Source organism: Drosophila teissieri, chromosome 4 (assembly GCF_016746235.2).
Source record: "Drosophila teissieri strain GT53w chromosome 4, Prin_Dtei_1.1, whole genome shotgun sequence".
Classification (NCBI taxonomy): domain Eukaryota; kingdom Metazoa; phylum Arthropoda; class Insecta; order Diptera; family Drosophilidae; genus Drosophila; species Drosophila teissieri.
The window spans coordinates 478,060-505,691 of NC_053033.1; the positions used below are offsets into that span (position 1 = coordinate 478,060).

Here is a 27,632-nt window from a genome sequence, read left to right on the forward strand (position 1 = left end):
TATTTTTCACCTCTAATAAGTAAGTGCGTGTGGTGTAGGGCTCTGTTCGGCATTTAATTTTGTCAAATCCTAAATATATTTATTTTTTGAACATTAAATTACCAATTTGGTGTACAGCATTTAAATATGTACTTCATATGAATAATTACGCAACTATCAAACATATTCCAAGATAATTGGCTCATATGTTAAAGATTGCGCGTAGACCTAATCAAACATAGGGCAGCGTCTAGTTCCAGCATTGCCAGGCAAAAACAAATTGTTAAGTATATAGAGTATTTCATGTTACACCAAAGACAGTATTTTGCAGTATTAAAGGAAAAGCAAAAGTACACAACCAGTTGGTATATTCATACTCATTCAGATGTTAGCATACATTTGTACCAGCTTTTGTTTTCTTATTAGAGTAGCGTGCAAACCTTTTTTAAACGAATATAGTAAAATTACATATACTCGATTTATATCGAGTAAAAAGTATACGATCTAATACTTGAATTCAAACTGTATTTTGAGGACAAGCAGTTCTGTGAATAACAGAAGTTAGACTGTACAAGTAATAGTTGTGGGGTTTAAAATTTTGCCCGGATGCTTTGTGAATTCTAAATGTGTGTTTTTAAATTGTAATAATCTTAAATTTGTAATTTCGCAGATGACCTAACTTGTAACTGTATAGAATAATCCAGTTATAAATATTTTCAAAACGATACATATCTGGCCATAATATGGAAGGCTCAGACTTTGTGGGTCCATCTTTTCCTTCAGGAGAACGAATATCAGCATCTGATCTAAATTCGGAGCATATTCTTCAAGCCGAAAATAATAGCTTTGCTAATCGAGTTTCTATGGATATAGATGTCCCTGATGGACACCAACTGGACAGCAATTTAACCGGGTTTCGATGGAAGCGCGTTCTTAACCCAACCGGTCCGCAGCCCCGCCCGAGACATGGACACCGTGCGATAAATATTAAAGAGCTCATGGTCGTCTTCGGCGGCGGAAACGAAGGAATTGTTGACGAATTGCACGTCTATAATACTGGTAAATAAATTAGGATTACAAAAATCTGGTTATATGTACATATGCCGAATTGAATTCGGTCGAAGTACTTAAAATGTGAGCAGTATATCAACAGATATACTGATATATATTGTAGGGATAGGATGTGTGAGCACATTTAGGAAAGAATTGTGTTAAATTATTTTTTAAAAGGTTTTAAAGAAAAATAGCGCTTTTTTTAGTGTAAAGAATTAAAGGAAAAATAAATAACATAAAATTAAAAACTTTAAAATAAAACAAAAGAGAACGCTATTATCCAGTTACTCGACTATCAGATAGATACATATTGACAAACAAAACTAATAAAAAACAACAAGAGAGAACGCTATAGTCGAGTTCCCCGACTATCTGATACCCGTTACTCAGCTAGTGAAAGTGCGAAGGAGTCTTCAGCACTGACAGTTTTTGGCGGTTTGTGGGCGCTAGAGTGGGCGTGGCAAAATGTTTTTTGGCAAATCGATAGAAATTTAGAAGACTAATACAAAAATGAAAAAATATCAAAACATTTTTCAAAAGTGTGGGCGTAGCAGCTTTGGGCGGTTTGTGGGCGTTAGAGTGGGCGTGGCAAAAAGTTGTTCGGCAAATCGTTAGAAATTTATAAGACTAATACAAAAATGAAAAAATATCAAAACATTTTTCAAAAGTGTGGGCGTAGCAGCTTTGGGCGGTTTGTGGGCGTTAGAGTGGGCGTGGCAAAAAGTTGTTCGGCAAATCGTTAGAAATTTATAAGACTAATACAAAAATGAAAAAATATCAGAACATTTTTCAAAAGTGTGGGCGTGGCAGTTTTGCGCGGTTTGTGGGCGTTAGAGGGGGCGTGGCAACATGAATCGACAAACTTGCGCTGCGTCTATGTCTCAGGAGTCAGTATTCTTAATCTCAACTTTCTACCTTTTGTAGTTCCTGAGATCTCGACGTTCATACGGACGGACAGACGGACAGACGGACAGACGGACGGACAGACGGACATGGCCAGATCGACTCGGCTATTGATCCTGATCAAGAATATATATACTTTATATGGTCGGAAACGCTTCTTTCTGCCTGTTACATACTTTTCAACGAATCTAGTATACCCTTTTACTCTACGAGTAACGGGTATAAAAATAATAAAATGAACAAAAAATCATCATATTATATATTATTCTTGATCTATTCTTATATATATATATATATATATTCTTGATCTATTCTTATATATATATATATATATATATTCTTGATCAGGATCAATAGCCGAGTCGACCTCGCCATGTCCGTCTGTCCGTCCGGCGGTCAGTCCGTCCGTATGAACGTCAAGATAAAAGCTTGAAAGTTGAGATTCAGCATGCAAACTCCAGAGACATAGAAGCAGCGCAAGTTTGTCGATTCATGTTGCCACGCCCACTCTAACGCCCAAAACTGCCACGCCCACACTTTTGAAAAATTTTTGGGTATTTTTTATTTTTGTATTAATCTTGTAAATTTCGAACGATTTGCCAAAAAACTTTTTGGCACGCCCACTATAACGCCCACGGACGGGCCAAAACTTCCACGCCCACACTTTTTAGAATTTTTTTTGTTTTTTTTTTATTTTTGTATTAATCTTGTAAATTTCTAACGATTTGCCAAAAAACTTTTTGCCACGCCCCGTCTAGCGCCCACAAATCGCCAAAAACTGTTAGTGCTGAAGACTCCTTCGCACTTTCACTAGCTTAGTTACGGGTATCAGATAGTCGGGGAACTCGACTATAGCATTCTCTCTTGTTTAAAACTGTGGACATAACAGTTTTGTGCGTTGAAATGGTTTTAACACAAAATTGTGGGTGTGGAAGTTTTGAGCTTTTTGTGGGCATGGCGAAAAAATTTGGCATACCGATAGGATTTGGCAAAACAACATTGTAGGCGTGGCAGTTTTGAGCGTTTTGTGGGAGTTAGAGTGGGCGTGGCAGCATCAACATTAACTGCCTCTGGAATCTGCATTTCTAATCTTGACGTTCATACGGACGGACATGGCCAATTCGACTCGCCTATTGATCCCGATTAAGAGGGTTGGAAAGGCTTTACTCTGCCTGTTAAGTACTTTTCAACGCGTCTAGTATAATCTTTTAGTCAACCCAGGTAGAAGTGGATTTCTTATAAATCTAGCAAAAAATGGTGGCTGACACAGCCGGGGAAACTAGTAAAGTGTGTAGCAGGTTTCCCACCCTAAAAAAGTATATACAATCTTGACCAGGATCATTAGTATGACCATTACGACCTGTCCTTCCGTATGAACGTCCAGTTATTTAATTAGTCGCTAATTCTTAAGAAATCAATCAAATTGTGCATTTTAAACTTAAAGTCATATATTTCAACGTATTTGTTTATATATTTTCCTTTTTTAATTGAAGTTACTAATCAGTGGTACGTCCCAGTGCTAAAAGGAGATGTACCGAACGGATGCGCTGCTTATGGATTTGTTGTTGAGGGTACTCGCATGTTTGTGTTTGGGGGAATGATCGAATACGGAAAATATTCAAATGAGCTCTATGAGCTTCAGGCAACTAAATGGGAATGGAGAAAAATGTACCCGGAGTCACCGGACAGTGGGATGTCACCGTGCCCTCGCTTGGGTCACAGTTTTACAATGGTTGGTGAAAAAATATTTCTTTTTGGCGGACTAGCAAATGAATCAGACGACCCAAAAAATAATATTCCAAAGTAAGTAATATGTTTTCAAAAGAAGGGTGAAGTCATGCTTTTTTAATATGTTCCCTAGATACTTAAACGACTTGTACATACTGGATACTCGAGGAGTTCACAGTCATAACGGAAAGTGGATAGTACCTAAAACATATGGGGATAGTCCTCCACCACGAGAGTCACACACAGGCATTTCGTTTGCTACCAAAAGCAACGGGAATTTAAATCTTTTGATTTATGGTGGAATGAGTGGTTGCCGCTTGGGAGATTTATGGTTGTTAGAAACAGGTAACACGATTAGATATTTTTAATGAAGTTTTTTAATATGTTTATACATTATTTAAAGACTCGATGACGTGGTCGAAGCCGAGAACTTCAGGGGAGGCGCCGTTACCGCGTTCGTTGCACAGTTCTACAATGATTGGCAACAAAATGTATGTGTTTGGTGGTTGGGTTCCCTTGGTTATCAATGATTCAAAATCGACAACAGAGCGTGAATGGAAATGTACAAACACTCTTGCAGTCCTTGACTTAGGTAAGTATATTTGTTTTACCATAACCATTTAATTACAAAAGGTATACAATTTTGATATTTACCCAAGATTCAGCCATAAAGTTTTTGCTTCTAATTCGAAGTAGCTATGCTTCTCTAAATTATGGTCGGAAAATAAGCGGACATTTAATTGGTATCGGAAGTGTAAACTAAATTATGTGCCAGAACATGGCCAATTTAGTACAGTCTTACTTAATTATTTTAAGTCTTTCTGGCGACAAATCAGACACTTGCTTGTTAAACTAAACTTACCAATCTAAATTATTAATTTCAGAAACAATGACATGGGACAATGTTACATTAGACACTGTAGAGGAAAATGTTCCGCGTGCTCGTGCTGGCCACTGTGCAGTTGGCATTCAAAGTCGTCTATATGTGTGGTCAGGTCGTGATGGTTACCGCAAAGCGTGGAACAACCAGGTTAGGGTGAGACACTTTATTTCTGAACAAACTTTTTACCTATAGTTATTTATTATTACATGAAAGATTTCCGAATATTTGCCAAAATAGTGTCGTAGATTGAACCTTTGTGTTTCTCCATTTCCAACTTGGAAATAGCTTTAAAGTTTGCCTTTATTCTCAACTTATATCTTGCACATAACCTATATGCGTTTTTTTACGTATGTACATATATACAAAATAAATATATTACTTTTACAGGTTTGCTGCAAAGACCTGTGGTACTTAGAGGTCTCCAAGCCCCTATATGCAGTAAAAGTTGCGCTAGTCCGCGCTTCTACTCACGCCTTGGAGCTCTCATGGACGGCGACAACTTTTGCAGCCGCCTACGTTTTGCAAATCCAAAAAATTGAGCAGCCCCTAACTTCAAGCTCGAAACCGTCAAGCAACAACATTGTTCAACAGGGAACCTCGACATCTGCTGAAACTTCTGGAATAAATGTTTCAACAAACAGCTCTGGGAGTGCTTTGGCTCTTGGAGTCGAAGCGACATCTGCAGTCTTAAAACTAGAAAAGGAATCTTTGCAACTGACTGGGTGCCAACCAGAATCAAATGTTCAACCATCTGTAAATGACTTGTTCCAATCAATTTCGCCACCTTCATCGCCAACGTTACGTACTGATAAGAAGACGCTTTCATCAAGGGATGGAACTACCTTTAACCTATCAACATCGGTCGCTTCAGTGCAGCCTCAAATATCTGTAATCAGTAGTACAGCCGTAGTAACAGGCAACAACACAGCGTCCACAAGTGGCGCCATTAATAGTATATTGCAACAGTTTCGGCCAGCTGTTACCGCTGTAAGAACGTCCACTACTACTACGGTATCTATTTCTACCAGCACGGCTGACACTTTATCTGTGCGAGTGCCAAGTACGACGACGGCAAACGTTGTTCTCAGCTCCTCTAGTAGTGCTTTGCGTATTGTCCCAAGCGTATCTGCATCGCAATCACTACGCCTATCTTCTTCTCAAGCGAGTGGCAGCAGCTGCCGTAGCAGCTCTGTCAATGTATTAAAAACAGCTCTTCCAACCGTTGCCGTGCAATCTCAGTCTGCATTATCGGCTACAACCTCCATTGGTGGAAAACAGTACTTCATTCAAAAGCCGCTAACACTTGCTCCAAATGTTCAGCTCCAATTTGTTAAGACCAGTGGTGGAATGACTGTTCAAACTCTTCCAAAGGTCAACTTTACTGCTTCAAAAGGAACGCCCACACATGGCATTTCAATTACAAACCCACAATTGGCGTCTGGTACCACCCAAGTTCAGGTAAGCATGATAAGTAGCGTAAAAAAAAAATATATATATATATATACACAATTGATGAATGATATAAAAACTGTTCAATCGAGTAAGCTACACTTTAACTACAATTAATGTTACCTGAATCCTTGTTTATATAAGCTTACCGACAAGTTTGTCTGATTCAGATCAGGTATGACCACAAAATAAAAATAAAAGAGAGAACGCTATATTGGAGTTTCTCGACTATTAGATACCCTTACTCATCTAGTAGGAGTGCGAGAGAGAAATTTAAACATTATTTGTTTATACCGATATCGATTCAGCAAACGATTATTCTTATAAACAACATGGAATAGAAAGATGACTTTTGGGGAAGCTTCATGCAGATAGCTTTAAAACTAAGAGTGGTTTGCGTAGAAATGGACGTACGGACAGAGAGAGAGAGAGAGAGAACAGACGGGCATGGCTATATCCTGTTAATACTGATATTATATTATGTATGTAATATACTATGTCTTTACGGCGTTTCAAACTATTCACAGAAATTAAAAAACTCTCCTTTTTGAGAAAACAATCAAAGAGCCATTAGCTTGCGGGGTTCGATTGCTATGATCTGAGATAGTTGAACTATTTAAGCTGGTAAAACTAAAGTTGAACTATAATATTTTAGCTGGTAACACTAGAGCTTTTTTCTTTCAATACAGCAAATTTTCTAAGACACTTACATATATATGGCGTTTTGTATCAAAAGAAAAAACTGAAAAAAATTGTCCTATGTTTCAATGTCCCTAAAATATATGAATGCCCTATTTTTCGCAATTTAACAAATGAGGTGTTATTCAATGCTTATTTTTAGAAAAAATTTGTTCTATTTTTATACAATCTTAAGTATACTAGATTCGTTGAAAAGTATATAACAGGCAGAAGGAAGCGTTTCCGACCATATAAAGTATATATATTCTTGATCAGGATCAATAGCCAAGTCAATCTGGCCATGTCCGTCTGTCCGTCCGTATGAACGTCGAGATCTAAGGAACAATGAAAGCTAGAAATTTGAGATTCAGCATGCAAACTCCAGAGACATAGAAGCAGCGCAAGTTTGTCGATTCATAGTCGGGGAATTAGACTATAGCGTTCTCTCTTGTTTTTATTGTTTTGCTATTTCTTCTTTAACATTAGGGATTTCTAACTCTTTATGGATACTTGCATTTGAGATTTAAAATGGAGCATTAACAATTTGTCTTAATATTTTTGATTGGTAGCGTTGTAGAATCTCAATATTTGAGTTGCAAGCAACCAGGTCATCTTCAAACTTTTTTAATTTAGTTGTTGGCGCTTTGCTTTTATGTGGTTTGTCCACGTTAGTCTGCGATCGAGGTACAAGCCAAGGTACTTTATGCAATTACTTTGTGGGATTGCTGATCCATTAAATGACACTTCTGGGCAGTCACCTCTTCTTAATGCAAAAGTTATATGCGCAGATTTCAGGGCGTTGACTTTAATTTTCCAAAGAAGGAACCAGCTTTCAATAAGGCGTAGCTCTGCTTGCAGGAGTTGTGAGGCTTACTCTTTAGATGAGCTGGTAGCTAATATAGCTGCATATCGGCCGTGTACAGGGTGTATAAGACAGGTCCTAAGACGCTTCCTTGAGGGACTCCAGCTTTTATAAAATGCAAGGGCGAGTATTAATTTTTTTGTTGCACGTGAAAGTGTCTATTGATTAAGTATGACTTTAATAATAAAAAATATGGAGCAGGTAACCACTTTTTGATTTTATATAATAAGCCGTCATGCCAGACTCGATCAAACGCTTGTTGAACGTCAAGAAATGTTGCAGTGCAGTATTTTTTGATAAAATTTCATTTACAATCCTGTGACATTGCTCAGGGGTTCCGTGGCCTCTTTTAAATCCAAACTGGTGTTCGGGTATGATAGCGAATTCGTCCAAGATTGGCAACATTCTATTTAAAAGTATTTTTTCAAATGCTTTAAAAAATATTGACAACAAACTAATGGGACGGTACGATGCCACTTCATTTTCTGCCTTGTTTGGTTTAAGTATCATTCTAATTTCTGCACATTTCCATTGGCTTGGGAAATGGTCAACTCTTAAGATCGCATTAAATATAAGCGTAAGAAATCGTATACACTTTGGTGGTAGATTTTTCAAGGTTATGCCATCTATTTTGTCCGAACCTCAAGCCTTTTTACTATTCAGCCATTTAATTTCTGATGAAACTTAATTAATACCGATTTCACGAATGGGTAAGCTCATTTGGCAGGGCGACGAGATAGTTATCTACTTCCCTTTCTGTTTGCGGGCTATCAATATCATTGGGCTTAAATACCGAGTGCAGGTGTTGAGCAAATGCTTTGGCTTGTTTATCATCAGATCTACACCATTTTTCCATTACAGTTTCTGACTACTTTGTTTCTTTTTGCAGGTCGCTTAAGATATTTGGTTGCTCTCCATAAATTATGTTCGTAGTTACAAGAATGTGGATCTAGATTTCTAAGCTATTCAGCGAGAGATTCATTTCTTAAAGTTGACAGTAGTTTTTTAAGATCAGATGCAGCCTTGTTATACGATCTTTTGTCGGCAGAGAGTTTCTTGCCATCTTTTACGCAAATTTCTCTTGCGTTGTGTTTGTTGTCGGATTTCAGAAATCAGATAGAGCTGATTTGATTGTGAGTTTCTGGCTGGAAGCTTCGTACATATATAGCTTGCTTTATGGATCTTGTTTGTGAGAAGCTCCACAGCGTGGTCTATCTCCTCTACTGATTTTAGCGAGATATCCAGACTGATAGCTGTTTCCAGATAGCTTTTAAACGCATTGATATCAATATTTGCAGAAATTACTTCGTATGGTTTTGTCAATATATGAGCTACTGTACTGTATGTCACTATTTGCCAAACAACTGTCAGTGCTGAAGACTCTCCTGCGCACTTCCACCAGCTGAGTAACGGGTATAAGATAGTCGGGGACTTCGACTATAGCGTTCTCTCTTGTTTGTATTGGATGGTACTATCCAAGAGACCCATCAGTTCCAGTTTAATTTTCGTGCGAAGGCGCTCCATTACAACGGACTGGCGTCTAAGGGTGTTGTATAAGGGTGTTTTAACAGACAGAAGGTAGCGATGCCGGCACTACAAAGTATAGAATATTCTGTCCGTTAAGTGTGAAGTCTAAATAGGTCGACGCACAATGGCCCAAAAAATACGATACTATACAAAAATCTAATTTTTGATGACAACGGATCGTTGCATGGGATATTGCATTCGACAGGTAATAGTTCAAAAGGGTTGAATTAAAAAATGATTTAAATCGGTTCAGTATTTTAGAAGTTACACGTGTTCAAAGTTGAACCTTTTTTGGGTTGCAAAAGAAGCAGGTTTTTTTTAATAGAAACTTCAGTCTTTGCGGTCGATTTTTAGGTAAAATATGTAACCGACCGACTTGGTTATGGTCTCTATGGAAAGGGTCATCTCGGTAAAACCAAGGTAGAATAAATGTATAATATTCTTTGCACGTGCAGGCATACCTGTTTTACTTTGATGGAGAAAGTAAAGCGAATCCCCACTGTTCCCTGGGTTTGGCGTATGAGGTGTTGTTCTTGAATATGTTCTTTATCATAGTTAAAGGAGATCGGGTCCACCCACGTCCCACCCCGAATTTCCCAGGCAAAACTTTTAGCTCAGCGTAAAAAACGCGCGGCTTAGTGCAAATTCTGCTACAAGCGCAGTCGCTGCGCAGTGCGAAATTGTATGGCGGGCATACATTTTTTCCTGTATTGGCGGTTTGTTTTTCAATCCCTGACTTTGTAATGATTTTAAATGAATGAATAATGATTAATTATTCTTCAAAAATATTATTATTATTTTTATACCCGTTACTCGTAGAGTAAAAGGGTATACTAGATTCGTTGAAAAGTATGTAACAGGCAGAAGGAAGCGTTTCCGACCATATAAAGTATATATATTCATGATCAGGATCAATAGCCGAGTCGATCTGGCCATGTCCGTCTGTCCGTCCGTATGAACGTCGAGATCTCAGGAACTACTGACTCCTGAGACATAGACGCAGCGCAAGTTTGTCGATTCATGTTGCCACGCCCACTCTAACGCCCACAAACCGCCCAAAACTGCCACGCCCACACTATTGAAAAATGTTTTGATATTTTTTATATTTTTGTATTAGTCTTATAAATTTCTATCGATTTGCCAAAAAACCTTTGTGCCACGCCCACAAACCGCCCAAAGCTGCTACGCCCACACTATTGAAAAATGTTTTGATATTTTTTCATTTTTGTATTAGTCTTATAAATTTCTATCGATTTGCCAAAAAACTTTTTGCCACGCCCACTCTAGCGCCCACAAACCGCCAAAAACTGTCAGTGCTGAAGACTCCTTCGCACTTTCACTAGCTGAGTAACGGGTATCAGATAGTCGGGGAACTCGACTATAGCGTTTTCTCTTGTTTTTTTTTACTTTGCTTTTATTTATTGAATCTTCTTGTATAAGAACTAACAATAAGTTTAAAAATCTTAACTATAAAAGTTCTGAACAGTTTATTTTTCCAACTGTTCTATGATTAGACGGCCCTAAAAATTTCTTCGCTTGGTTGGTTGGTCCTTTCGCCGGGGACGGGAACGCCTGCTGAGCTGGGTTAGACCTCTCGCTAGGTGATTGAGGTGCGAGTAAAGCTTGCTATAGTATTTTTCCTTAAGTTCCGTAATTGCATTGATAACTGGTGGGATATTTAACTCAGTTTGGATGTTTTCGTTCCGAACGTACCACGGTGACCCAGTGATGGTTCTCAGAGTCTTTGATTGTGCTCGCTGTATGAAGTCAATATTGCTGTTGCTGGCGTTGCCCCATAACTGTGAGCCATAGGTCCAGATAGGTTTTAATACAGAATTGTAAAGTAAGACCTTGTGATCTAGGCTGAGCGGAGAACCAGAGTTGATGAGCCAGTGTAAGCTGTTGGCTTTGAGTTTAAGTTGAGTTTTTTTGGCTTCAATGTGCCTGCGCCAGTCTTCTGTCAAGGTGTTCAATGGTTCCGTGGCTTTCCTGAAATCCAAATTGATGGGCTGGGATTATGTTGTGGGTTCTCAGATGTAGATTAGGTCGGATCAGCAGGCATTTTTTGAATAGTTTCGAAATACATGAGAGTAGACTTATTGGTCTGTAAGATGAAGGGATGTAAGATGTGATCCTTACCAGGCTTTGGAATCATTATGATAATCGAACTCTTCCATCGTTGCGGAAAGTAACAATGTTTGGAGATGGCATTAAAGAGCTGGGTTATGTAGCGAACTGCAGAGTGTGGCAGCTCCATGATCATTTCCGGTGTTATAAGGTCGCAGCCGGGGGATTTTTTCGGGCTGAGACTGCCTTTGATTATTTTAATGACTTCTTTTGGACGAAACACAATTGGGGTGTGTTGCTGGTGGCAGTTTACGGGTGAGGACGGTAGCGCGAATGTGTTAGTAGCCTGGTTTGGCGTGAATACATTTTGTAGGTGTGAGGCAAATGTGGTGGCTCTGTCTGCATCACTACGGGCCCAGCCGCCTGCGCCTGCACCTGAGCCAATGTTTGTTTTGTGTGAAGTCAGTCTGTATGGTGGTTTCACGTTTTTTGCGTACCGGCGGACGTGAATTAGTACTGGCGAGTGATCAGAAGACAGATGTGGCAGACATTCAGCTTTGACCAAGCTGCGGGAAATATTTTTCGTAACTACGAAGTTGATCAGGACAGGCAGCCTATTGAGGTCTGATGGCCAGTATGTAGGACTCCCAGGAGAAACATGGTCAAGTTTATTAGTGGCTTTTATTATAGTCTTATAAAGCTGTTTTCCTTTTGGATTCACAAGTCGCGATCCCCAGTGAGTATGTTTAGCGTTGTAGTCCCCTGCTGCAATGAAGTGTGGCCCGTGTGGCCCTAGTGCTTGGAAGACATCCAGGAATTGATCTTCCAATACTGTGAAACGGGGAGGGCAGTATACGGCCGCTAGTGTGAGGTGAGTGTTGTCCTCCAGCTGTATGTTGATAGATGTGGCCTGAAGATGATTTTCAGCAAGCTCTTTGTAAAAGTGGTGCTTTATACGGTTCCCTATGAGTATGGCGGTCACACCGTGTGCTTTTCGGGATGATTTGTACCATAGAAGTGGTAGTCTCTCATTTAAAAATTGTACTTGCTTGTGAGATGAGTTTCCGAAAGAAGCATTACGTCGATATGCTTCTCATGTAGGAATTGAGCCAGCTCAAGTTTGCGCTGTGAATAGCTATTGGCGTTCCACGTAGCTATGCGTAAGGTAGCTATTGTTTATTTGGATTGTTGGGCTACAAGCATTTGTATCAAAAGGTTTTGATTACGCATCATGTCATGAATGGTGGTCCTCGTGAATGTCATAAACTCCATCATGCTCTATTGTAAGGCTTGCATCATGGCTTCAGTTTTTGTTTCTTGCTGTTCAGGTGTGCTATAGTTTTGTTGTGTGTTTTGGGTTGGAGGCGTCATACCTGATTTTAAAACGTTAGCAAATGTCATCTTATTAGTGGTGGGTATAGGCAAAGACATTAGAATAACAAGATGCGTAACGCCATACGATTTTTTTGCACACGATTTTTTCGTGGTGGCTTTTCAAGTGGCTCCAGGCTCTCGAAATTTTGTTCAAAAGCCACAGAGCGGAGAGCACTAGAGCCAGCAGCTCTCTTGTACGCGTACAGTGACAGCTGACCACTGTATTGGTGCACACGTATGCACATGCATTGTAAAAATGACAAAATATGCCCTTGATCTTAGAAGTTCTTAGACTTTAAATCTATATTATTTTTTATAAATTGACACCACTTAAAAACTCTAGTCTTGCATTGCCTTAACATAACAATTATTCAAATTTAACACAGAAATAATAATAGCACAATCTATGTACAAAAAAATGCATAATAATTTTAAAAGATGACTTTATATTAGAATAATTGCCATTAGAGTATTCAGCGTGCGACGTGTGAAAAATATAAGAAGACAATGATTCTTCGGTGCTTATGTCCGCACTTCGTGCTTCAAGAAATCAATTTTGCAACAAACAGATTCCATATTTTTATTTATTTTATAAATATTAATTTTTTAATATGATTTATTTGTATGATATATTTACTTTTGAAATGTAATTTCTTTTTTTGGAAATTCTTTGTTTTAAATTACAGTAGTAATAATAATTTACTTTGTATACGTTTTATTTATTTACTGTAGTTATTTAGTCAAATTACTAGTATGAAAATGATCCATTTTCAGTATTTAAAATGCAACTAAGATTCATTTAAATTATTTTCTTATATTTCATTTTGTTGTTTTTAAAACAGCGCGCAATTATGGGTAGGCAGAAAAGCGCGCCAATTTTTTTGTTTTTTCTTTTAATACGTTTTTTTTTTCTCTTAAAACGCTTGCTTAAATCTGACTATACGTATAGCTCCTCTTTTTTTTTAATAATAAATCATCATAAATAAAAAATAATCACAATTGTTCTATGAATTCTTAACTTATTTAAGGAACTTTATGAAAAGTGACAAAATAAGGCGAAAAAAATAATAGCACCACTTCATAAAAAATGCTTTAAACATAAAATATAAACTTAACAGTAAGAAATTCATTAATAACAAGTGATTGTATATTAAAACTACGCCCATCCCATTAATTTAATATTTGGTAGTGTATCCTTTATTAGCAATAACAGCTGCGCAACGTTTTGGCATGGAGTCAACCAGGTCCTGGCACCGTTTTAGGGATATTTTGCTCCAGGACTTCTTAATTGTACCCAAAGTTATTCGTTGTTAGTTGGCTTTGAAGCTACAACTGCTTTTCTCATATCTGACCAAGAATTTTTGATGGGATTACGGCCTGGGGACTGTACAGGCCAATCCAAAACAGGAACAGATTTATTTTGGAACGAATCCTTGGCTTTCCTGCTGGTCTACTTGGGATCATAGTCTTTTAATTGTATTCGGCAAAGGGTAGCATCATCGTCACCAAAATATCCACAAACACATGTTGATCCCTGATGGTTTTTAACCATGGTATATTATGGTATAGCCCCAACTACATAGTACGAGAAACAAGCCCATACCATTATACTGGATCCTCCGTGTTTAATTGCTTCTACTGTGTAATTTGGCTTATAATCGGTGTTCTTAGGTCGTCTTACATACGATTAAGATCCATTACCACCAAAAAAAAACCACCTTGCTCTCATCTGACCATAAGAAGTTCCTCCATTTTTCGCAAGACCAATTTAAATGTTCCTTGACGAACTTAATGCGCTTGGGTATGTGTCTCCCATTTAAAAGAGGGACCTTCCTGGGACTACAGACTTTTAATCCATGTTTCCTGAGACATGTGTGAACTGTTTGCACTGTTGCGGATATGTTGAGATCCTTTTTCAGTTCGGTAGTAGCTTTAAATGGATCCTTCTTGCTCTCGGGCACTAGCCTTTTGAAGAGATGGGTGTCCAATGATTGTTTTCTCCCACGTTTTTCGGGATTCTTGTTGTAGGTGATTGCATTTCCTATCATTTTGTTTTAGAATTGAAGGATTAGACCAATATTTCTGTGTGATTTTCCTTCAGAAATTGGTTTTTGAACATGACACGCTTATCTGAAGAGCAATGCTTTCCTCGTCCCATTTTAATCATTTTTTTTAGGGTATGTTTTTAAAAATAATGTTGGAAATAGTAATAGAAATGTCAAGTTTTATAACCATGTGCTTTACACCAAAACAAACCGCCGAAAAGTATTGAATATTTGAAAAAATCGATAGTGGTGCTATTTTTGTTTTCGCCTCATTTTAGACCTTGCCGCCCAAAAAAAATTATTAAAAATCAAGGTATGGACAATTCAAATTTTTTTTTCCATTTTTGGATAGGAAAAATATCTAGCATTATGAGAAAAATCAGTATTTGGTACTATCGGTACCTCAACCTTAATTTATTTGATCGAGAACAAAATACGTTATGGTGGTGCTATTATTTGTTTCGCAACTGTATATTACATATATTACATATTAATAATTATCAATATAAATATAAATATGTAACCGGTAGCTAATTCGAGCGGCGATTTTATCAAACGAATATTAAAAAAACTTTATTCAAACCATAATAGTTTTGAATCGAAATTGACCAAAACATTGATCAAATTCGTTTCTTAGATCAAAATTGATTTCGGCCCGAAAATCGTCTTCTAGCAGAAGCACGCACACATACACACTATCTCCTTTAATGTTTTAACTCACACAAGTAAGACAATTCTATTTTTAGATTTTTACGCTCTCAATTTTAGGCGAGCGAAAAGAGAGCAATTTTGGTCGTCACCAAAAAAGTGGCTGCATAGTGCAAAACTAATGTATGGCCGTTACGCATCTTGTTATTATAATGTCTTTGGTATAGGCCATGTTGCTTTCGAAAAAAATACTTCGGGGTTTGTTTCTGATGGTGTCAGCGTATCTGTTCCTTGGTTTGCCCGCGCCGTGTTCATTCTTTTGTGAAGACGGCTCTTCAGCTCTTTGTAGATTGGACAGCCTCTGTAGTTTGCTGTGTGATTGCCCCCACAGTTATTGCACTTTTTCTCGCTTGGATTTTCTTTATTGGTTTGACAGTGTGTGGAGTCGTGGAGATCTCCACAGACTACGCACATCGGGCTAAGTGTGCAATACGATCTCGTGTGGCCGTATTCTTGGCAGTTTGTACAGGAGCGTTCCGTTTATGTTAAACGGAAAATATTAAATGAAGTAAACTTGAATGATATGATGAATTTGGTTTTAAAACATTAAATATGTACCATATTAGCATTTTCAAGATAAAAAAAAATGAAAAGTATTTGTCGAAATCGGATACAAATGGAGAAAACTGCCTCAAAAACATAAATTTTCGAGTATAAAATCTACTATTTATCATACCATACCACTCCTGCCTAAAATTATACGACACCCCGAAAATATTAGTTTCGACTCTTGTACGTCGATGGGGAAACCAACAAAATCAAGTATGCAGAATGAAAGCTTTATCAATTCTGTTTAAAATGAGATCTTCTTATCTCTGATTTCATCATTCGTTTTCAATCAGGAGCAAAAAAAGCACAAAAGCCCGATTTTTGGCATGCCTGCAACTGTATCAAAATTATACGACACTTTTCGATTATTGCGGCTAGAGAGGAAGATTTGATTTCAAATAACTTTTTTTATATTTCACTTATTAATTTAATTAATTTGTTATAAAATGCCGCGTGGAAGTTCGTTAGGACTCTTCGTCCGAAGAGGAAAAGGGAAGAATAAAAGCCTACAACAATGCTGGCTTTAATGTAAGCGAAATATCGCGGAAAATTGGCCAAACACGTTGTGTTATCACAACATTTTTGGAAAATCCGGATGAATTTCACACCGTATTCACCGTAGGTCTGGAAGAAAACCAAAGTTGTCCGACCGCGATAAACGTCGTATTATTGTGAAAGCTAGCAATTCGTTTGCCTCGTGCTCCGCACTTGCGACAAGTTGCAGTAAGCCTATGTCACGAATGACTGTTTGGCGGACGCTGCAATCATCGGAGTGCATTGTGAGAGGAGTCTTAAAAAAGGCTCTGTTCCTAAAACCGCACCACAAAACTGCTCGGCTGCAATTTGTTGAAAATAACTTAGAGAGAATCTGGGCCTTGGTAGGCAATTTTGACTCTATTTTCATTTTACATCTTTGGTTAATAGTTATAAAACGACAAATCTAGTTGTTTTCATTTAGATAATTTTTTCTGATGAAAAAAAATGTAATCTGGACGCCCAGATGGATTTCGACACGATTGGAGGGATTTACTCAACTTATGTTCCCTAAGCGGAATTTCGGTGGCGGATCCGCAATGGTTTAGGGAGCATTCACTTCTTCTGGAACTCTTGATTTGGCTTTCACAAGCTCCCGAATGAATAGTTCAGAGTATTGAAGGTATTGAGTATTGAAGGAGCGTCTTCTGACATTTTTGGAGCCAAATGGGGAAACAAATCATGTTTTTATGCAAGATAATGCATCGATACACCGGAGCAGAGAGACCCAGTGCTTCATAAATGACCACAGAATACGTGTTTTGGATTGACCAGCTTGCTTCCCGGACCTAAACCCAATTGAGAACATCTGGGGTATCTTAGCATGGCGAGTTTACGCTAATAACAAAAAATTTCAGAGCGTCCAAAGCCTTAAATCGGAAATTTTGGCACAATGGTCATTCTTAGACCAAAATGTACCTACAAAATTAATAAATTTAATGCCTAAGAGGCTTTTTGAGGTTGCAAAGGCTCTAGGTGACCCGATTAATTATTAAAAATTATTTAAAAATTATTATAAAAATAAAAAACTATTACAATCTAACAAATTGGAATGTGTCGTATAATTTTGATAAGAAGATCTCATTTTAAACAGAATTGATAAAGCTTTCATTCTGCATACTTGGTTTTGTTGTACTAGGTTTCCCCACCTCAAATGCACGGTACACATAATTAACACAGTTCAACTTAGCACCTCAAAAACAAATGCCTGCTGTTACAATTTATTTATGAATCAAATAAAGTTTGTCTCATGAATTAAATAAAACGAAATGAGCAGAGAAGAATGACATCCTATGTTTTAGAAATGGCTCTGCATGTAAAAAACGGTTTTCCCGCTTTAAAGATTCCAAATAAAGATTTTGGAATGTCAACTTTTGAACAGGCTACGTATAGCTGCCCATGAGAAAAACACGGCTCTTCCAAATGCAACCCGCATACTTGAAGCGTTTGTCCTTGTGCCTTATTGATGGACATGGCAAATGATAGACTGGGAATTGCAGTCGCTTAAATTCAAACGGCATGTCCGTTGGTATCAACGGAATACGCGGTATGAGCACCATTTCTCCTTTCGCTTTTCCAGTCAATATCATGGCTTCAATAAAATACGGCATACAATTTTTTTACAACCAATCTTGTGTCATTGCACAATTTTGGTGCATTTAAATTCCGTAGTAAAATAATTGATTAGTTCTTTCATTACGCTATCAAAAGATTTATATGATGTCAGTGCGCCGGGCAATTTTTCTTGAATGTGAAAATTGATTTCATTGACATGTACATTTTTTGGTGACAATATTGCTCGTTCTGTCAACCAATCGTGATTTCTGTGATTTTGAATTATATTTGGAAAAACGCTTTCTATTAATCGCCTTTAGATTGTAGAATTGTACAAAAATTGTTTGGCAAAGTGATTTGTATTTGGAACTTTGCCACTTCCGATTTCTAATAATTGCTTCGAAAACCGTTTTGCAGATTGATCATTGTGCAATTGAACACGCATGTTTATGTTCAATGTCAATTTTTGGACATATCGCCACAGGAAATAATACTTCAAGCACGCATTGACCTGATCCGCTAACGTTGCACGTGGAATGACGGGCAATGTTTGTCGGAAATCTCCTGACAAAAATTTTATTGCACCACCAAAAATTTGTTGATTGCGACGTAGATCTTGCATTGTTCTGTTTAATGCTTCCAGGGATTTTTTATGGGTCATAGTACATTCATCCAATAGAATAATTGCTGCTTGCTGCAAAACTTTTGCCATTGCAGAATTTCTTGATATGTTGCATGTGGGATTGTCAATCACCTGTACGTTCAAAAATAATATAGTAATTAGCACTAATGTATTTTAAATAGATCACCTGCACATTTAACGGCAATTTTAATGCTGAGTGTGCTGTTCGTCCACCATTCAATTTGATTTCCAAAAGCACAAAATAATTTGATATTTTTTCATTATTGTATTAGTTTTGTAAATTTCTATCGATTTGCAGAAAAACGTTTTGCCACGCCACCTCTAACGCCCACGAGCCGCCTAAACCGGCCACTCCCACACTTTTGAGAAATGTTCTGATATTTTGTTATTTTTGTATTAGTCTTGTAAATTTCTCTCGATTTGTCAAAAATCTTATTGCCACGCCCACTCTAACACCCACAAACCACCAAAAACTGTCAGTGTGGAATTTTTCCTTTGTACTTCCACAAGCAGAGTAAAAATTAAATTTTTACGGATCGGCGCTAAGGGTTTGGTTCACATTTGAGGATGAATTTATGTATATATAGCAAAATATGTATGTACGTATATCAAAATAAATATTTTTTGTCGAATAATCGCCCACCCACCACTTTATTACGCCCTTTTATTTTAACTGAGCCACAATTTCAAGTCGGTATACCACGTGTATCGCCAAGGAGAATAGCCCATAAGCGGTGCTCCTCGCACTAACTCGCACTAACACTATGTTCTTTATTTAGCTACTTCTTGACGAAATAAGAAAATAAGGAAAATAAGAAAATCGTTGACAATATTAGATGTAGGCAAAACAGCTCATTCAGCATTTGAGCTGCCGTTGAATATATAAAATTATCAATGTGCAACATAAAAAAAACATCGTATATGGCAACAGAGCTAAAACCATTCCAATAATTTATCTGAGTACATTAAGTGCGAACATTAAAATGTTGACTTTTTCTGGCATATTGATAGAAATTGGTAGTCGAGTTCCCCGACAATCTGATACCCGTTACTCAGTTAGTAAAAGTGCGAAGGAGTGGGCATGACAAAAAGATTTTTGGCAAATCAAGAGAAATTTACAAGACTAACAAAAATGTGAAAAAATATCAAAACATTTTGTAAAAGTGTGGGCGTGGCAGTACTGGGCGGTTTGTGGACGTTAGGGTGGGCCTGGCAACAGGCTTTGGGTCAACAAACTTGCGCTGCGTCTATGTCTATGGAGTCTCTGCCTACTGAATCTGAACTAGCTTTTAAAATTCCTGAGATCTCGACGTTAATACGAACGGACAGACAGAAGGACATGTCCAGATCGACTCGGCTATTCCTGATCAATCATTTAAATACTTTATATGGTCGGAAACGCTTCTTTCTGCCGGTTAAATACTTTTCAATGAATCTAGTATGATAAAAATAAAGAAATAATAAAGTGTTCTTTTTCGGCATTTTTCAAATATTTTTTATGATTACTGCAATGGTATCGCAAATTTTACAGTTAGAATTTGACATACTTTTTTTTGCTGCAATAAAATTCTGCGTTCATATTAATAGGTCTTTAAATCCTCAGGAAAGTGTCTATAATGTTCCTCTGTGATTTTATTGTGTAGTGCATTCTGAATGACTACAAAAAAAAACCAGGAATAACTTTGAAAAAAGTTTTACTAACCGTGTTTATATTTCTTATTTGCCAGGGATCGACTTTGCCCGGAAATCAACTTCAAAAACCCATTGTGTCCGGAAACGTTCTAAAGCTTGTATCGCCACATACGATGGCCAGTGGTAAATTGATTATGAAGAATTCAAACATCTTACAGATGGGCAAGGTAACGCCAAACGTTATGGGTGGAAAACCAGCATTTGTCATAACTAATAAACAAGGTACGCCATTGGGAAACCAACAGATAATTATTGTAACCACTGGAGGCAGCGTGCGATCCGTTCCAGCTAGCACGGTTATGACAAGTGCTGGTGGCTCTGCATCAGGGACAAATATTGTAAGTATAGTTAGCTCAACGTCGACCACGCCTAGTCCGCTGCAGGCATTAAGTGGACAAAAAACTTTAATATCCAACCAAAGTGGAGTTAAGATGCTGCGAAATATATCATCGGTACAAGCATCATCAATGGCTTTTGGGCAAAAACAAAGTGGCACTCCCATTCACCAAAAAACGGCATTGTATATAGGAGGCAAAGCTGTTACTGTTATGAGCACTAATGCAAATATGGCGGCTTCTGGAAACGTCTCAAATAAGCTTATGGTAGTATCAGGAACAAGCTCGAATAATTCTCCTACTACAACGGCGTTGAGTGCCAGAAAAAGCTTTGTTTTCAATGCCGGAGGTAGCCCTCGAGCCGTCACTTTAGCAACAAAAAGTGTTAATGCAAAATTTTTACAACAAGCACAATCAGTAACGGAAACTAATAATCATTCAGTCGCTAGTATGAAAGATACCGATCCAATGGATGATATTATTGAGCAGTTGGATGGAGCCGGCGATCTGCTAAAGCTTTCCGAAACTGAAGCTCAGCCTGGATCAGAGGAGAATGATAATAATGGTGAAAACGCCACGTGTTCATCTGCCTCTGGTTCCCTATGTACCGGAGGTGATGTGACAGGGCCATCGAGAGCTCAAAATCCTACAGTAACGGAACAGCCGGTTGATATTATTGAAGATGTCTCCGGTGTGAGCAGCACAACTGACGTTAACGAAACTGCAATCGTAAGTGGTGATACAATAGAATCGCTTAAGATATCGGAAAAGGGAAACGGTGATGTGGAATTTAAGGTACGTGCATATGCATATTTAACTCGAAATTATTCATTGCTCGTTTCTTTCCATAATTTTCACAAAAATTTGTAATTTTTTACCGCTTTCTTATAATGATTTACTTATGCTTGCTATGTACATTGAGCATGCTTAATTTAATGAATATATCTAATTAATTATATGATTGTTTGTAATAATAAAAGGGCAAATAATGAAATATTTAATTCTTACAGGATCATGCATATATACAGTATGTTTGTGTACGTATAATAAGCAGTCTTTACTCTTTTAATAATATAAATAAATAGATATATATTCTGATAGCGTATTGTTAGACAAATCCTAGGATATATCTGTGTATTTCAAAAAAGTGGCAAAAGAAAATGTTTTAACGTTCCTATTTCTCAAAATCCTATCTCGGATCGTAATTTACCTAATCATCATAATAATGTCGTTTTACGTATTGTTTTGGTTTTAATTCCAACAATAAAATATTTGAAGCACTTACATTTAGTTTTAAAACAAGAGAAAACGCTATAGTCGATTTCCTCAAATACCATACTCAGGTAGTATCAGTACGTATCAGGTACGCAGAAATTTTAACGTTTCTGTTATAGATAAAATGTAATTAAAAATAATATTCAAACATATTTTAAAAGTGTGTGCGTGACAGATATGTATAGTAGGATGGAGTGGCCGGACCAAGATGTTTTATATTCTTTTTTTGTATTGTCAATACGTAAAATTCTTTTTTATTCTTCACAATAACAAAAGTAGCTTTACTCTAAATGCTAGAAATGATGACAAATTTATATATGTACGTGCATTTTAAAGGTTAGGGCTTACAAAAAATCATATGGACTTAATTTAAAAATATTTTTTACTATGGTAGGCTGGGTAGACTTATTAATTGAATTATATTCTTTATAGGGTCGGAAATGCTGTATCTTTTCAACGAAAATAGTATACCCTCTTACTCTATAGTCCAAGGCACTAGCTAAGCCGAACAAACATTTATATTTAGGTTATTCCTTAAAATTAATTTCCAATAAAAAGAGAAAGTAGTGAAAGTGAAAGTTTCTCGACTATTAGATACCCGTTAATCAGCTAATGGGAGTGCAAAGGAGATACAACCTGGGGGCGGTTACATTGGTTAGATTTACAATTTCTGATTCTGGTCATCAGACATTTATGAAATATATTCAAAAAACAGGAGAATAGTCATATAGGTCCTTACGATAAAGAAACCAAATGGTCCTTTCCTGTCTTTGTTATCATTTCTATGATCGACTTTTTCAATTCCTATGGAAATTACCCGAGTTTTGTGATAGCTTTAAAGAGCAGAAGAGCATACATCACAGTATGGAAGCTTATTATTATATCTCATCCTTTGGATCTCTTCGGATTAAGTTGATTCTTTATACTTTTTGCTATTTCATTCGCTCGAAATTCGATGGGCTCATGTGGTGCTTGGTTGTCGTCTCTTACTGTCGGTAATACAAACAAGCTAAGCTCTATAGTTTGCTGTGTGGTGTTCGGCACAGTTTCCGCACTTTCTGGTACTGGGACCGCTTTTATTTATCATTCTATAAGCAGAGTCATAAAGTTCACCATAGGCGACACAACCTGAACGCATTGTGCATTATGCTCTTGGCAAGCAGTTCCGCTTGTGTGGTTCTTCTACGGTAATTCTACGATGCAAAATAAACTGTACCTTGTAAATAGGATGCACTTCGTTTTTCTTGATAGCTTTAGTGTCAGATTGCAGCTCGACTTTAAAGGTACTTTGCTGTTTTCTATCTATGTTCAGTATGTCAAAAACATTGAAACTCTTGAAACGTCTTGAAACCTTTATCATTTAATGCCTGCGCAATCTCAGCAGGTGTTACTTTAGACTTTATAACCTATAGAACGCCTTGATGGCCCTTTCTACTTTTTATTTTGTAAGTTTAGCAGTTTTTGTTATTATCGCTGTAATATTACTTGGACTTTTGTTTTGAGGATGATGCCCCTTTTTTGGGGTATTATGTGTAAGTTGTCTATCCAAAAAAGTTCAATTATGTTGTTTACAAAAGTATTGAAGCTTTTCACTTGAATGTATGTAGGTCGGGGTTTTTTATGTCGCCTTTACCAATGCCATATCGTTGTCTGCCAAAATTCAAAATCTGTTGGTGTATTCTTGGGCCTCAGTTCGCTGACTTAGGTTGTTCCGGTTGATCCTTGTTTTGTTTTCCACGTGAGAGTTTTGAGGGCTTTACTTTTTATTTCGATGTAGCGATCCAATTCAGTTTGCGGTGTTCTTGGCTTGATTATTAATTCATCAAAAACAAGCGGTGAATTGACATCGTGCCTTCGGCCGATACCATTGCAGTATTTGTTGTTGTTGCGAATGCATTGGTTAATGAGGTCGTCTTGTAAGACAGTTTTTTTTGGTTCATCGTTGGTACTGAAGGTGAGCTGTAGTTCGTTGTTGGTATAATTTGGTTTTTCGGGTTGGAGGTGATTGACTGTAGCCGATTTGCCTTTATTTCGTGCCATTTCGGCCAACATGCTTTTGACACGTCAGCACATGTGCGCCAGGAATAAATTAGTTTTATATGCGTCAGTTCTATATTATAGACGGTCTGTTAAAACAGGTGTATGGAATCGTTTTTGCACGTCTTTCATTTTGCAAAAAGGCTAATATAAAGGCTTATTAGCTCAACATTTGTATATATACACTTGTTACATTATCGGCATATAGTCGTATTCCTTGAAAAATGTTGTTCATTATTCATTTAAATATACATTTTATATAGGGTAAAAAGACACCAGCTTCCGATGATTGTCATCAGCCGACAACTTCGGAGACGGAGGCGGCCACCATCCTAACCACAATTAAGTCTGCTGAGGCTTTAGTGTTGGACACTACGGAAATAAGCAAAGACCATACCGGATGCTCTAAAGGTATTTCGAAACAAAATCAAGATGAAAATAAAAAGTTTAAACAGCGGCAAGAATCTTCACCGTCACAAATTATACACCAATTCCAAAATGGTTTGTTTATTTTTGGAAAACGCTTTATAAGTTCAAAAAGTTTTATATATATTATACTTTTATATAGTCGATGGTTCACAATTAGAGGCTCTTGCTTCCGCGGCATTGCTTCAAGCTGCAACATCAGACGCCACAGCATTGGCTTTCAAAGAATTCATAGAACGACCGGACAGTGAAACAAATAGCAAAAGTAGCAGCATTGCTGAGATTCAACAAAAAAAAGTATGTCAAACTATATATTACCTACCTTTCATTAGTAGCAAAGCTTTATTTTTTTGTATATAAACAAAATTTTTTCATTATATTATATTTTAATAGTTGCAATTTTGCAAAATATGGATAATGAATTAGAGTAATAATAGGGTAGAATAAAATTACGTTGGTCTTTTTTATATTTTACAGGTTCAATCCACATTAGCGGTCGTAGTTCCCAACACCGCCCAAAACGAAAACCAAAAATGGCACACTGTAGGTGTGTTTAGGGACCTTTCGCACACAGTCACCAGCTACGTTGATTCGAATTGTATTAGTGATTCCCTTCTTGACGGAATAGATGTGGATAATCTTCCAGATTTTAGCAAGTTTCCACGCACCAATTTGGATCCTGGAACGGCTTATCGTTTTCGGCTGAGTGCTATTAATTCTTGCGGACGAGGAGAATGGGGAGAGGTTTGTGATTAACTTATTTTATTTAAGATATTATAAACATTAACTTATTTTATTCAAGATATTTAAAACATATTAAAAAAAGTATATGTTGTCTTATAAATTTAATAGTTATATACATTACTGGTAGAGTGTATTAAAATAATTTTTAAAATACGTAAAATGTTGAAAAGATTTTTTCTACCATATAAGCAAATATATTCTTGATCACTAGGCGAGTCAGTCTGGTCTGTCTCTCCGCAAGAACTATGTGGTTTCGGAAACTATAAAAGCATAAAAGATGAGACAAAGAATTGCATTAAGCAAACAAAAGATTGACATCTTTTCCACCGTTTACATCTATCAACATGATGTCATGCCCAAAATTTTTTGATTTCTTTAATTTTATTATCTTGTCAATCTCTTTTTTTTTATAGTCGAACAATTTACAATTGACAAAAAGAAAACATTTTTACCAAATTGGGGTGTGCCAGTTTTGATCGGTTCGTAGGCGTTAGAAATAAACATTTTTGGCATACCGAAAAAAAATTGACAAAGCAAAAAATAAAATTAAAAAAAAAACATTTTTTAAAAGTCTGGGCGTGGGTAATTTTGGGCGGTTTGTACTCGTTAGAGAGAACTTGGCAATATCAGAACAATCTTAGGCTGCGTCTATGTCTCCGGAATCTGCATGCCTAATCTCCATTTTCTGCCTTTTATAGTTCCTGAGATCTCGACGTTCATACGGACGGACATGGCCAGATCCAGTCGGGTAGGGATCCTAATTAAAAATATATATATATATATATAGCATAGCATAGGGTCGACAACATTACTCTACGAGTATTACAATGTACTAAATTTCCTATATATTACATATTTTTCCGTATCTTTAGATATCCAGTTTTAAAACCTGTTTACCGGGCTTTCCGGGTGCCCCCTCAGCTATTAAAATTTCAAAGGATGTAAAGGAGGGCGCTCACTTAACGTGGGAGCCACCACCGGCTCAAAAAACTAAGGAGATCATTGAATATTCAGTATACCTTGCAGTTAAGCCGACTGCCAAGGATAAGGCGTTGTCCACTCCACAATTGGCTTTTGTGCGGGTTTATGTCGGTGCGGCAAATCAATGCACAGTGCCGAACGCTTCCCTATCCAATGCACATGTGGATTGCTCAAATAAACCAGCAATTATATTCCGGATTGCTGCTCGGAATCAAAAGGGCTACGGACCTGCCACTCAAGTTAGATGGCTGCAGGGTAGGGTTTTGATTTAATTTAATTAGATTTGAATGTTTAGTTTTCAGTTATTGATTTTTAAAATCTTTTGCAGATCCCGCGGCAACAAAACAGCAAGCTCCCACAGTTACGCCAAATCTAAAACGTGGACAAGAAAAAACAACTATTGGAAGCAGCAACATAGCAAACACCTTCTGTTCACCACACAAGCGTGGACGCAACGGACCGCATGATTGACATACCGATTAGTAGCATATTCACTCATATATACGCTAAGAAATTATGGCTTAAATGTAAAGCTTGTTATTAGCTTTGATGTTATTTCAGCTTCCAATAGACTCTACGCTGAATTCAAAATGATTACAACGATACTTGAATATTATTAATTGCGATTAATGCTGTTTTATAAGAAACTACTATGTATGATGCATGTACATTAAGCCAGTTTAGTTTGCTTAAATGCTGAAAATATTAAATTGATGTTGACAATTTTTTGCAAACATTTTGCGTCAAACTGAACATTTTATAATTAAGTTGTAGCAGTGTAAAATATGTTAGATTTACCAAGTAAAAAACGCGATTGTTTTCTGGTAAATAATAATATATAATATTTTCCTTATATTGAACTCTAAGACTCCCATTTTCAAAAATACCACTCTAGTGTACATGCTACACTTTGGTAAAATAAAAATTAGTTTAAAAAAAATGTAATTACATACAATAAAAATACATTTGAAATAAAAACTAGAGAGAATTTCCACAGATCTTAACGTTCGTACAGATGGATATACGGAGACTGCCAGGTGACTCGGCTAGTGATTCTGATCAAAAACATATGTTTACAATTTGTATGGTTTTTTAGTAACAGTATAAGTATGAAACATATGTTCGGAATTTGTACGGTTTTTTAGTAACAGTATTAGTATGACAGACGGACATGGCCAGATCGACTCGGCTATTGATCCTGATCAAGAATATATATACAACTCCTGGAAGCTACTGACAGCTCATCTTTACCAGTATATGACATTTCGTTATTTTGTGTCCATAGCAATTGTTGTGCAGTATCATACATTTTGAAGTTTGTGCCTGAAAAATAGTTTTTGCGGGAACTATTACTTTATTATTTTAAAATGAAGAAAAGTGCCGCGGAAAGATATCGTATTTTAGTGAAGTATACGGTAAATATGCAGAAATTGGTTTGCCCGGTCATAAAGTGGAAATTTTAACGTTTTTAATAACGATTGTTTCCTAGGTTTGTCGCTACCACACCTAGCGGCTGTTCCCGAGTTCTCGCTCGACACGGAAGGACAAATCGATCATTAGTAATGCTGATCAAGAATATACTCATACGCTTCCTTGTAACTGTTGA

General features: G+C 37.1%; 1 protein-coding gene across 5 annotated transcripts; it reads left to right on the plus strand.

Moving 5' to 3' along the window:
* The first annotated feature begins 37 nt into the window (after positions 1–37).
* On the plus strand, positions 38–26,879 carry LOC122622925 (host cell factor). 5 transcript variants are annotated; one of them, XM_043801697.1, is made up of 14 exons: positions 39–261; positions 650–1,038; positions 3,429–3,738; positions 3,797–4,008; positions 4,067–4,255; positions 4,548–4,699; positions 4,934–6,004; positions 20,264–20,395; positions 20,474–21,358; positions 24,139–24,376; positions 24,444–24,598; positions 24,779–25,045; positions 25,918–26,281; positions 26,355–26,879. In XM_043801697.1, exons 2-14 carry the CDS (start codon positions 723–725, stop codon positions 26,495–26,497), a joined length of 4,434 nt encoding a protein of 1,477 aa, XP_043657632.1. In that variant the 5' UTR covers positions 39–261; positions 650–722; the 3' UTR covers positions 26,498–26,879. The 5 variants fall into 5 exon arrangements, with proteins under 5 accessions (XP_043657633.1, XP_043657632.1, XP_043657629.1 ...); XM_043801698.1 differs by having other exon boundaries at positions 38–261; positions 20,264–21,358; positions 24,139–24,286; XM_043801694.1 differs by having other exon boundaries at positions 20,264–21,358.
* Positions 26,880–27,632: the final 753 nt, after the last annotated feature.

What these genes read in the sequence shown, in the direction of transcription:
- LOC122622925 (XM_043801694.1), top strand. Translation starts at nt 723, where the DNA reads ATGGAAGGCTCAGACTTTGTGGGTCCATCTTTTCCTTCAGGAGAACGA. An exon ending in CCAAAAAATAATATTCCAAA is followed by an intron (nt 3,739 to 3,796) that starts GTAAGTAATATG and finishes TATGTTCCCTAG; the next exon opens with ATACTTAAACGACTTGTACA. An exon ending in CGTGGAACAACCAGGTTAGG is followed by an intron (nt 4,700 to 4,933) that starts GTGAGACACTTT and finishes TTACTTTTACAG; the next exon opens with GTTTGCTGCAAAGACCTGTG.